Raw genomic sequence first — 11,323 nt, 5'->3', positions numbered from 1 at the left:
GACGCCGAAGTCCGCCTCACCCGGGTGTGATGGTGTAGACGTGTCCCTCTAGTGGAAGACACAAACATCACAAACACACTGAGTTTTCGTGCCCTCAGGATCGTCTCTCCCAGCTCCTTCTCCTCTCTTCTTTCCTGTCCCTCCGCTTACGTTCTACCTGGCGTGGTGTGGCCTCCTTCAGTACCCAGGACATACAATCCAAAGTCATCATGGTGGCAGGAACAGACACAGCCATGAAACCATTACAGTTTGTCACACTCAAAGGTGACTCTCGATCGGTCCGGTGCTGACCAACAACTAGCGCCACCGTTACTTTGACGTGCGGACGCCGGTCTGCTCTTGACGCCGTCTTCCTTCTGCAGCAGCGTTTCTTCTCCTGGTCTTCACAGCGAGTGGAAAAACGAAAATCGGGAGGCTGTGAGGAGTCCTGACTGGAGACGCTCTCGGGAATTGCGTTCATTTCCGTATTCCTTGCTCTTTTTGGGTGCTTTAGGACTCGAGTTGAAGGTTTTCGATCTCAAGGACTTCTGGTGGTGACTTACAGCTTAGTTTTGTTTTTAGTAATTTTATTCCGGCCGCCATGTTGCTTATTTGCCGGCGACGTCATTTGGAGCTCCCGTTGCTGGGGCAGCACCTGCGTGTCCACCAAGGTCAAGAACCGCCAGCCATAACACCTTCAGGGTCATTCAAATCGAAACCTTTGCCGTTGCTCGATCCTTTCTGGTTGAGACCCCTCAGTTTGTCTCGTGGTTTGTCTTGGCTCCTGTGATTTTCGAGTATTTGACCCATTTCTGTTTCTTAGCCCTGTCTAGTCTCCCAGTTACTTTTAAAATCCAACGGGACAAGTCATGAGTGGGGCAAGGAGTACGGAGACCTGCGGTGGAGAAGATGAGCGCAGAAATATTTAAACGAGCAGACGAGGTGTACAGACGGGCCCACAGCAAAGAAAGAAATGAGCTGGAATTGAAGAGGAGATGGCGATGACGAGGCCAAAGGGACAAGGGGACAAGCAAAGGCCAGAGGAGCCAAAATGTCAAAAGTCCAAATGTCTACACAGAGCTTCTGATAGCCCAGACAAACAACAGACAGTACGACGCTGCAAAATGATCCATTTGGAAAATCCACAATCTTGGACAACTTGCTTATCCACATTTTCAGACATTAGACGGGCACACTGATGTAGCTACGGCTCACCAAAATGCCTGGCATTGGGCCGACAGAAGAGAATTTTGATAAACGATCAGGAGATTAAATTGTAAAAGTAGAAAAGCTTAAAAACCAGGAGATCCCAGAACTGAGACGTTACACCCGAAATGTAAAGTTTTGTTTAAACGTTTGTAAGAAGCATACAAAATAATTCCAAATCTGCCACGTCGAAACGGGCAGCAGCTTCTGAAAAACAAAATGGTGTTACGTTCAGTTAAAAAATGAATAATCATCTGCAGAATTAGTTTCCGATCCTAAAACAAAGAGCAATCAATATACTGTACATCCATCAACACGCTGTGTCCTAACGACAGGGTCACGGGGGTCTGCTGGAGCCAATCCCAGTCAACACAGGGCGCAAGGCAGGAAACAAACCCACCGCAGGGCACACACACACACCCACCCACACCAAGCACACACACTAAGGACAATTCCGGATCGCCAATCCACCTCACCTGCATGTCTTTGGACTGTGGGAGGAAACCCACGCAGACACGGGGAGAACACGCAGACTCCACACAGGCAGGGAGGACCCGGGAAGCGAACTCTTAAGGGTCTCCGTACTGCGAGGCAGCAGCGCTACCCACTGCGCCACCGTGCCGCCCTATCAATATACAATACAATACAATTTATTTTTGTATAGCACAATATCACACGAGAAGTGCCACAATGGGCACAACATCACAGCCGTGCCAAGCTAATATTCCAAAAAGGAACGGAGAAGAGCCTCGCGCTCACTAATTGTATTCCTTCTCCATTCCCCTCCATCCTGTTTTCTTTGCTTTATTTGGGTGCAGGGTCGATCCCACAGCGCCCCCTTCAGGCCGCTTTGCTTTTATCGCGTGAGCCTGCCCTGATTTGATTTTATTTCATGGTATGCCGTGTTGCCCCCCAGTTTTATTGAAATTTCCATTCCATTTCTCTGTCAGTCACAGGTCTTTGAGCCCCCAGAGCTGCAATCACACGCCATGGTGGTCCGGTAGCTGAGTGACTGAGTGGAGGCGTTTGGTTGTTTCTCTGCTGGAGACCCTTGCTTGGTTTCTTTGATTTTTTTGAAGTCTCACTGACCTCTTTGAACCTGGGATAGCTGGAAAGGCGCTATAAAAGGGTGGGGCTCTAATGCCCTGATTCAAGTTTCCCAAGGTGGCAGGGCCCACTGACTGGCACTGCCCAGCGGATAGCTCCGGGGCGGTCCATCCATCCATCCATCGGGCTCATGAATTTCGCCCGCCTGCGTGGTCTCGGCAGTGTTGAGCGCACAGCGTGAGAGGTGGGATTCACAATGTCTGCTGCCAGCAGGGTCAAAGCTGTAAATGTGCTGCCTGCCTCGCTCCGCTGCCCTCTGTGTTTACCTGGCAGATCATGAATGCCTGATGAGTGGGCGCAGGTGCACGGGGGTGGGGGTTGGGGGCGCAGCATTTGAGAAGCGTTCCAGCCTGCTGACTTCCAGGAAAGCAAATGCAATCAGATCACACATTGATTTACCATTTGCACATCAAGACAGTTTAGTTAACAGGGAGAAAGCTGCAGGGCGCCATTTTGAAGAGAGCAGACTCACCAAAGACCACCCATGTCTCAGACCGCCACGTAGCTCCCATTTTTTCACTTCAAGGAAAGCCATCGCCAGCTGTGAGGTTTAAGGGGCGGCTGTAGCGAGGCGCTATATCGTTTACTCTGCCCGGCCCATTGCCTGTCCCGCAGTCAGGACCCCCAAATTAAAATCAATGCCAGGAGATGAAGCTGTGGTCAGGTGCTGAGTGGGCCGTCATGGGAAATCGATGCCTCATTTGATTAAATCTTCTTATTCACGCGCTCGGCAGCCCCTGCCAGCCTCACCGTGCCCGCAGGTCCTAGTGTAGCCCGCTTCTAGTAACTGAACTCCGCTCACAATTCTAACTGAAGCCTTCATGCGTCTCATTCCTGCCCTGTTCTGATTGGGTCGTCACAAAGCCAAGAGCCCCGTTACGTCATCGCAGTGGGCCAATCACAGCTCACTCACTGGCAGAGGGCTGGACCAGGGCGGAGAGCCACAGCGGCCTCATTCATTCATTCGTATTCCCTTAAGGTTGAGAACCCTTAACGTCTGAAAACAGAAAGTTCTGAAAATGTCTGGTGGGCCCTGTGAACAGAAGACAAAAGCAAAAAATAAAGTAGTTTGGGGTGCCACGGTGTACCCTGTTTAGTGTGAAAATAATGAAACGAGAAGAAGCCAGGATTAAACTGGACCAGGGCATTGAATGACAGCTCCTCTAAGCTGGCAAAAGTGCTTCTTCCAACAGGGTCCCGTGACTGATCTATGGGGATACCGCGCATTTAATAGAAGAGCGGAGGGTCAGGGGTGGGGAGGTTGTGGTAGAGCGCCACGATACACCATAATAGAAACTGGAAGACCACTTCAGGCACTGCAGACCTCCAGAGCTCCGCTCCATTGAGGAGCCAATCAAGTTGCACACACACCGTGACGTTTACGCCTGGCCATTTGATTTTCCTCAACACACCCATTTTGACGGCGTACCTCATACTTCATTCTTTTCATTTTTTGTGATCATTTGTTTAATTTTATTTAACAAAGTCCAAAATAAGTCAATATTTCAAAATGAGAAACAGTCATCCTGTAAGATAAACCCATGTGGTGCCCATCACCAACCTGCACCCTCCTCAACCCGTCTTGTGCCATAATAGCAGGAACTGCGACACTTCATCTCCATAAAGCATCCATGCACTGTGGTTACGGTCAGGGTTGTGGGAGGAGTTATCTGACCAATTGAACAATGATGACTGTCGAGTGGGTGTGTTTTTTCAGTGGGCGTGTCATCTAGTGCGGGTGGCCACGCCTTTCTCCGATTTTCCGCATATAAGCTGTTCGGCAGAGCTCCTGAATCACGAGGTCTGCAGCTCGACTCTTCTCTTTTCTCCATTGGCAGCGGACCCCAAATGAACAAAGGACTTCTTCTTTAATCAGAGACATCTTCGTTAAGGAGGCAGAAGGGGAGGGGCTAGCGATGTCACAAGCAGAAATGACATCACTAGTCTTCCAGAATGTTCTCCTCAGCCCAAAGGAAACAGAATCCGTGTCAGCGAAGGTGGTGACGTCACACAGAAAAGCCACCCCTGACACACCTGCGAGACACGGCACAGCCATTAAATGAAATAAGATGTTTTACTGGCAGAAGTAAGGAATTGGGCTGAGGTTGACACCCCCAAGTTTGCTGTTCATCTCCTTATTGTTATGTGGCAGACAGAGTTTACGCCATGGCTTGTGTTTATTTACCATTCTATGGTTAGTTTTGAATTATTATATAGAATTATATATGAGATATATATATATATATATATATATATATATATATATATATATATATATTATATTATCCATCCATCCATTATCCAACCCGCTATATCCTAACACAGGGCCATTATAATATATAATTAATTAATATAATTATTATATATAGAATATATTTGATATTTAAGTTATATATATGAAATGTTGAAGGCTGTGTCCATCTGTCATGTGATTAGTCACGGACCACTGGCACTAGTACCTTGATCTTGGGGTCTTAATCGAAAGCTTATGACATTAGGGTGGGATGGCTCCAACTTCTGCAAAGTTACCGGCGCTCACATCTTTCTAATGGCAAACTGCTCGAGAGGGTGAACTGGCAGAAAGCAAAAGAAGAACAGCAGCAATATCTGCTGAGTGTGAAGCACATTGCTGAGGATATTTATAGGAAGATGAAGAAGGAGAACCGCAGCGCCACCTGCTGAGTGTCGAGTACAGGAAAGCGAAATCATGCAAGACAAATGCCTGTGCCACCTGACCCGAGCTCATGTACAGACTTGGGCCTGGCAGACGCCCTTCTGCCCTCTGGGCATGATCAGTGGCAGCCTCAAGCCCGATACACTTTAGACCAGCAGAGCAGCCTACTTATGGCTTCCTTGTTGACCACTGGCACTAGTGCCTTGATCTTGGGGTCCTAATCGAAAGCTTATGACATGTGTCCTTAGGCCTGCGTGTCCTCTGATCAGCCAGTTTGTCAGCACTCTGGTGAAAGTCCTTCTCTAGATGTGCCATCTCAGGGTGTTTTAAAGAAGGTGGGCTAACAATAATCACAAAACACGGCTGTCACAAGGCCATCTTTAAAATCGGAGCGAAACAGCCGGCCACAGGCTGTCCTTCCATAGCTGCGCTGTCATCGAGACCTGACAAGACGTGTAGATCAGGTGCAGGGCCCCCTAAGTAAGGAGCAGGGTGGCACTGGCCCACCCAGGTGAAGAGCTGTGAGTTGGAAAAAAATGAAATAAAGTGAAATAGTGCGCCTTCCAGAGATGTCTGTCCACTCAGAGCTTCAGCCTGACCAAAGCACCACAAGCAGTTTGCGTTCTGCTTAAACCAGTGGTGATAAAGGTGGGGTGCTGTGGGACAAGACCACCATCTCTCTCAGCCAGGTCTCTCCACTGTCTCATTTTTGTTATTTTAGAGCAGCTGGAGGTTATAAGCCCCCAAGTGGGCAGTGCCCGGCTCACTCCCTGCCCCTCTTTCTGAACCCTTCATCTTCTCCTTCTCTGCAGCTGAACCTCATGTTCCTGATGATCACCCTGCACAAGATGATCCGCAATACATCTGCCCTGAAGCCCGACTCCAGCCGATTGGACAACATCAAGTAAGTTGGCAGCTTGGGTGCTTGTTTAAGGCCAGGTGGGTGGCACGGGGCTCTGATGCTTTCTGTTCACTCACCATGTTTGCCTGGGCCTTTGGGGTATATAGCCGGGCCTTTCTGCCCTTCTCCTCACTGTCCTTTGTTGTGGAGCCGGTGGGCCCGATGCCAAGGGGGCATTGCAGCTAGTCAGAGTGGTAAGGCCTTAGCGGGAAGCAGACGAGACTCCAGTCAGTGGTGCTCAGTGTTGATGGAGAGACTCCCAAGCAAGCCGGGGGAGCGCCAGGAGAGGAGGGTGGGCACACCTTCGCTGCTCACGGTGATTCCTGGTGGCACGTTTTATTTCTCTGTTTTCGCTGCCTCCTCTAGATTAATGACCCAAGGCGCTCGGTGCCCTGGTAATGGAGAGCATGCCATGACTTGCCCGTTTGGAGTGTCTCTCAATTTTGTTCTTAATCGGGTTTTGTTCTTCGCTCCTATTTATAGCGACAGCGACTTGACGTGATTTGCTTTCAGCTCTTTGAATGAATTTGCTGCCTCCTCTCCACCAAATGGCAGAGTTCGTTAAATATTCAGTGCTGTTTGGAAGCCGTGGCTTGTTTTTCGATGGGCTGTCGAGTAACGAGCCCATCCGGCGGTGAAATATTAATGGTCATCAGAGTCAATTTAGCACCAAAATAACTTCAGAGAGAAATTTCCCCGATGATGCGAGACGCCAGGCCTCTTAAGCACAGGTGCGTTCAGCGGCACAGCAAACGATATAAATAGACAGCGCAAGATGGACGTCAGCAGCCGGCCGCCTCAATCAATGCCCGAGTACAAGGAGGTGCACTCTGGCTGAGCCAAGGAAAGGAGGGCCGTTGTAAGAAACAGACAGCGCGCAAGCCCCCCGGGGGTCTCTGTGGGCGACTGGCAGTCGAGCAGAAGGCTCGTCAAGTTCATGCAGAACAGGCACACCTGCAGCCGACTCCTCTTAACCTTGATGGGCTGAAGGAAGGAGACGAGCTTCTTCTCCTGGCGTTCCGCTCGAGCGCAGATAAGCGATGACTCGGGCGTGCGGCCTCCACAGGAGAGAAAAACTGGGAGAAAGGAGAGGGGCGCGGTGGCCCAAAGACCCCACGCCACGCCACGCACCTTGGCGTTTGTCGTACCGGTGAATGAAACTTCAAAGAGCCGCACGTCGACGCTTTCAAAAAAACACAAAGTGGCGCGTCCCCGATAGCAGGGCTCATACGGAGAACTCCCAAGACACTTCAAGGTATATAGCGCCTTTCTCACAGTGCTGCATGGCGGGGTGCTGACGAAGACTGAGGGCCTGTGAATTGGGTGCTAACTGGGAACCCCCCAATCCCCTCTTGGGTTTGCGCCCACTGACTCGGCCAGGGGGTACTAAAAACATGTGGACTCGGGAAGAAGGTGACCGGGCCTGGAGTCATACGCAGGTTCTTAAAGGGGTGTCTGGAGAAGGTCTCAGCCAAAGATGGCCTCCAAGACGAAGGTCCACAAGAGCGCATTCCGTGTGTCTGATGGAGCTTAGCGGGTTCCTTTTAGGCATTCGTCACAAGTTGGGGAGACGAGCGAAACCTGACACTAAATGCTTCCATCGGGCGCTCAGCGTCTGTTTGGGGACAAAAGTGACAAGTCACTAAACGCTGTCTCCCAGAAACCGGACGCTCGCTAAAAAGAGTTTCCACTTTCTTTAAAATGTGGAATGTCGACTCCCAAAGCCTCGTGAGGAAAATCGCACTCCCCGGGATCGAGAAAACCGCATGGAAAGTCCCAGTAGATGTTCAGAGTGCGTGCGCATGTATGGTGGGGGGCCGAGACCCCCAACCACAAAGTGAAGTCATTCCACAGGCAGAGAAAACGTCACAAAATGTATTCTTTCTAATCAAGAGATGGGAACAATTTTAATCTCCATTGCTAATTTGCCGATGCTAATAAGCGCCTGTACCTTTTTTTTTTTTTGGTAAATATTAATTTGCATAATGTGCACAGGAAGAGAATAATAATTATGAGCACATTATTAATAATTATATACATAAAGCTCTGTCATCTTCATATTAAGCAGGCAGGCTCACGCTCTGATGCCAGGTACGCTCAGTTCCCTCTCTGCAGGGTCTGAACGCCCACCCTGCCATGCAGCACTGTGAGAAAGGCGCTATATACCAAGAAGTTCTCCGTCTTTGTGTGTTTAGCACACGCCAGTTACGCTTCTCCCAGTGCCCAGCACACGTGGCGCCATCGGCTCTACTGGCTCGCTCGTTCCCGAATTGGGCAGGACGTTTTATTTCAATTCATTTTTTTCTTCTCGTAGCCCCCTCGAGTGCCCCCAGCTTTACCGTCTTCACTGTTTGTGCTTCCTGTGCCAGCTAAAGGTCTCCCAAGGGTTGACATTTTTGCAGATATCATGCCTGATGTGACGCGGGCACTTGCCGGATTGGCATGGCCCTGTGCCCGCTGACTGCTGAGTGTGTCTGTGTGACCTGCTCACGTTGGCTTTGACTCCCCCGGTGCCTCTGATTTTCAGTCATTTTCTGTTAAGTCGCCACCAGCTGGATTGAACGGGAAGTGTCCATCTTCAGCAGGCGTCCATCGGATTGATCGGGTCACTAGATTTGGGGTTTGACCCCATCCTGCTCGCGTTCTCCATGCAGGGACACTGCAGCCTTGGAAAAGGAAGCAGCAATGGCAGCAGTGCCCTCTGCTGGCCAGGAGAGTCCCCCTCGTGTCTTGGGTGGTTTATTTATGAGCCTGAGCTGGGCCCGTCTCTTAATGGGAAATCGATATTCCATTTGACTTGCCGCCTCCGCTCGTAAACTGCCTCCTTGTGGCTGTGAAGCTGATTGATGGCCGCCCTCCGGGCTACTCGTCCTCACCTGTCTCCTCTCGTCCTTCCAGATCCTGGGCGTTGGGCGCCATTGCTCTGCTCTTCCTACTGGGCCTCACCTGGGCATTTGGGCTTCTCTTCATCAACGAGAACACGGTCATCATGGCCTACCTCTTCACCACCTTCAACGCCTTCCAGGGCATGTTCATCTTCATCTTCCACTGCGCCCTGCAAAAGAAGGTCAGTGACGGCTTCCTCCGGACAGGGCGTGTGTGTGTGTGTGTGTGTGTGTGTGTGTGTGTGTGTGTGTGTGACTCTGGGAGTGTGTAAGGGTGTCACACATATTTGTGCAGGTGTGTGTCTTTGAGGACATGACCGCTTGTTAGTGTGCGTCTCTGAGCTGATGGAGACGTTTGTGAATGTGTGCTCAGAGGTCTGTGGGCACTTGGAGTGTGACAGTGTGTGTGTGTGTGTGTGTGTGTACAGCTGAGATGTGTGTGAGGGGTCTAGAAGTGCACTTTTATACACCCTGAGAGTGGATGTGCGTCTCTGGGTACACACGATAGTGTGTGTGTGTGTGTGTGTGTGTGTGTGTGTGAGGACATAGCCACTAGAGAGAGTGTGTGTGTGCACATGTGATGGAGACGTTGGTGAATGTCTGTGGGCATGTGGAGTGAGACTGTGTGTGTGTGTTTGTGTCTGCGAGTGTGTAAAGGTCTGTGCCGCTGGAGAGCACGCAGGTTCATTTGTGAGTGTGTGTTTGTGTATCTGTGCAGGAGTAAAGTCACATAAGTGATGTGTCTGTGAGTGTGAGTGCCTGCTCAGTGTGTAAAGATGCAGTGAGGCTACAGCGTGGTGTGTGTGTGTGTGTGTGTGTGTGCGTGCGCGCGCGACGTGACTGCCCGCCCGTGTACATCTATGTGTGCGTGTCCGGTTGGTGTGTGCCCACATACGTGTAGGCGTGTTGTGCAGTCCGTGTGTGTGTGTGCGCGTCTCTGTGGTCATTTTTGGACCATAGTGTGCGCAGGAGATGACACCCTTAGAATAAAGAGCAGACCAGTAAGTCTTCAGAAAACAAATAAATAAAAATCACAAGGCCCTGAAGTTGTGTAGGCCACATCAGGGGTTCACCCCTAAATGGAATACCAGGGGACAAAGTTACTTCTGTTCACAAAACCTAAAAACAAAACTGGGGCTCGGCCATACTGGCAGGTCTGGTGTCGTTTTTTGCGATTTTGTTGTTGCTAATCACAATTCTTTTCCGGTGGTCCTCGCCCTCTAAGAGTCACTCCCAAAGGGTTATACATGAAAAGGTATATGAGGTTTGTTTCGGATTTGTTCAAGGTCAGCGATTGCGAATATGAAGTCAATTTTGATCCTCGACTAAGGATTAGCCCTCAAGGACCTGCCAGGGGGTGAGAAATGACACATTTCTGTTTAAATATTTCAACTTCAAAACGCACTTTGGAGCATTTCAGATGTTTACGCAGCTATTGCTGTTTCTTATGTACGAGCACCCCGATAGGGCGCCACCGGCTGACGTTAATTCTTTCTTTCTCTCTAATGGTCAACTGCTGACCAATCGGAGACGCTGCGAGCCCGAGGCGGGTGCCGGGTTCGCTCTGATTGGCTGATCTTATATGCGCTGCTTTATGTGAAACGCGATGTATTTGTACGGATGCGTGGAGGTGTCCGTGCGTTTGTATTTGTGTGTTTTCTTTTTCGAGTCGGAGTAAATACATTTGTCCGTTGAAATGCGCCTAAAGTGCGGACATCGCATTGACGGAACGGCTGCGCCCGAAGATCAGCGGGCGTCTCTCGGCTCATTACGGGGCACTGCCACCCGTTTAATCACCATCTCTGCCAGTGGTTTGATGGACATGACCGTTAGTGACTTTGCACCCTTTTCTCCTTCTTTTTTCTTTATGAAGTCAACTTTTATCCAATCGTGAGCCACGGAGACGCTCCGAGCCCGAGTCGGCTGCTGGACTCGCTCTGATTGGCTGGTATTTTAGTGCGCTGCGTTACGTGCATTTGAACACACGTGGGTTTATAAATACGTTTTGATTGCTTTTAAAGTCTATTCTGTGCTTCGTTGTTGTAAGCGAATCGTCTTATTTTTTTTACTAATTTTGTCCGTATTTCCATGCTCTGTATTATTTTTATTTGCCATTTTGTTCACAATGTATCGTTTTGTATCTGTTTTGTCACTCTGCGTGTTTCCCAGTTCATTCATTCGCCCATAGAAAATCTGAAGGCTCGATGCAGATTCGTTCAAAAGCAAATCACGCGTTGGGGACGCTACTTTTTCTCCTTCTCCTCCTTCTTCTTCATCATCATCTGTCTGGTATGACGGCAAAGGTGCGCGCTCACGCAGTGAAGCCCCCCTTTTACTTCGCAATCAATGTGAACACCCGCGCGTCCACGAGTCCGTCAGACGTCTCCCCGGTGGCGCGCACTAGTGGGTATTTGACACTCCGTTTTAATCACCGTTACCATACTGCCCTCTGGTGGTCGCAGAAGACTCCCTAGACTCAGAAGTTTGTGTTGCACTGTGCGGGTGCACAATGATCGCCCCACTGTCTGTCTGTGTGTCTGCCTGCCTGCAGTGTGCCCATCGGGCCTTGTT

General features: G+C 50.0%; 1 protein-coding gene across 7 annotated transcripts in view; it reads left to right on the top strand.

The window, feature by feature from the left end:
* Positions 1 to 11,323, top strand: part of adgrl1a (adhesion G protein-coupled receptor L1a) — a 294,832-nt gene that overhangs the window by 258,965 nt on the left and 24,544 nt on the right. For all 7 annotated transcript variants that reach the window (XM_039772475.1, XM_039772479.1, XM_039772478.1 and 4 more), the window contains 2 exons: positions 5,779 to 5,870; positions 8,766 to 8,934. In XM_039772475.1, coding sequence (XP_039628409.1) covers positions 5,779 to 5,870; positions 8,766 to 8,934 — 261 coding nt within the window. The remainder of the gene's footprint in view (positions 1 to 5,778; positions 5,871 to 8,765; positions 8,935 to 11,323) is intronic.

The sequence above is a fragment of the Polypterus senegalus genome, chromosome 12, assembly GCF_016835505.1.
Source record: "Polypterus senegalus isolate Bchr_013 chromosome 12, ASM1683550v1, whole genome shotgun sequence".
Lineage (NCBI taxonomy): Eukaryota > Metazoa > Chordata > Cladistia > Polypteriformes > Polypteridae > Polypterus > Polypterus senegalus.
Note: the sequence above shows the minus strand (reverse complement) of the source record. Positions and strands in the feature narration are given on the sequence as shown.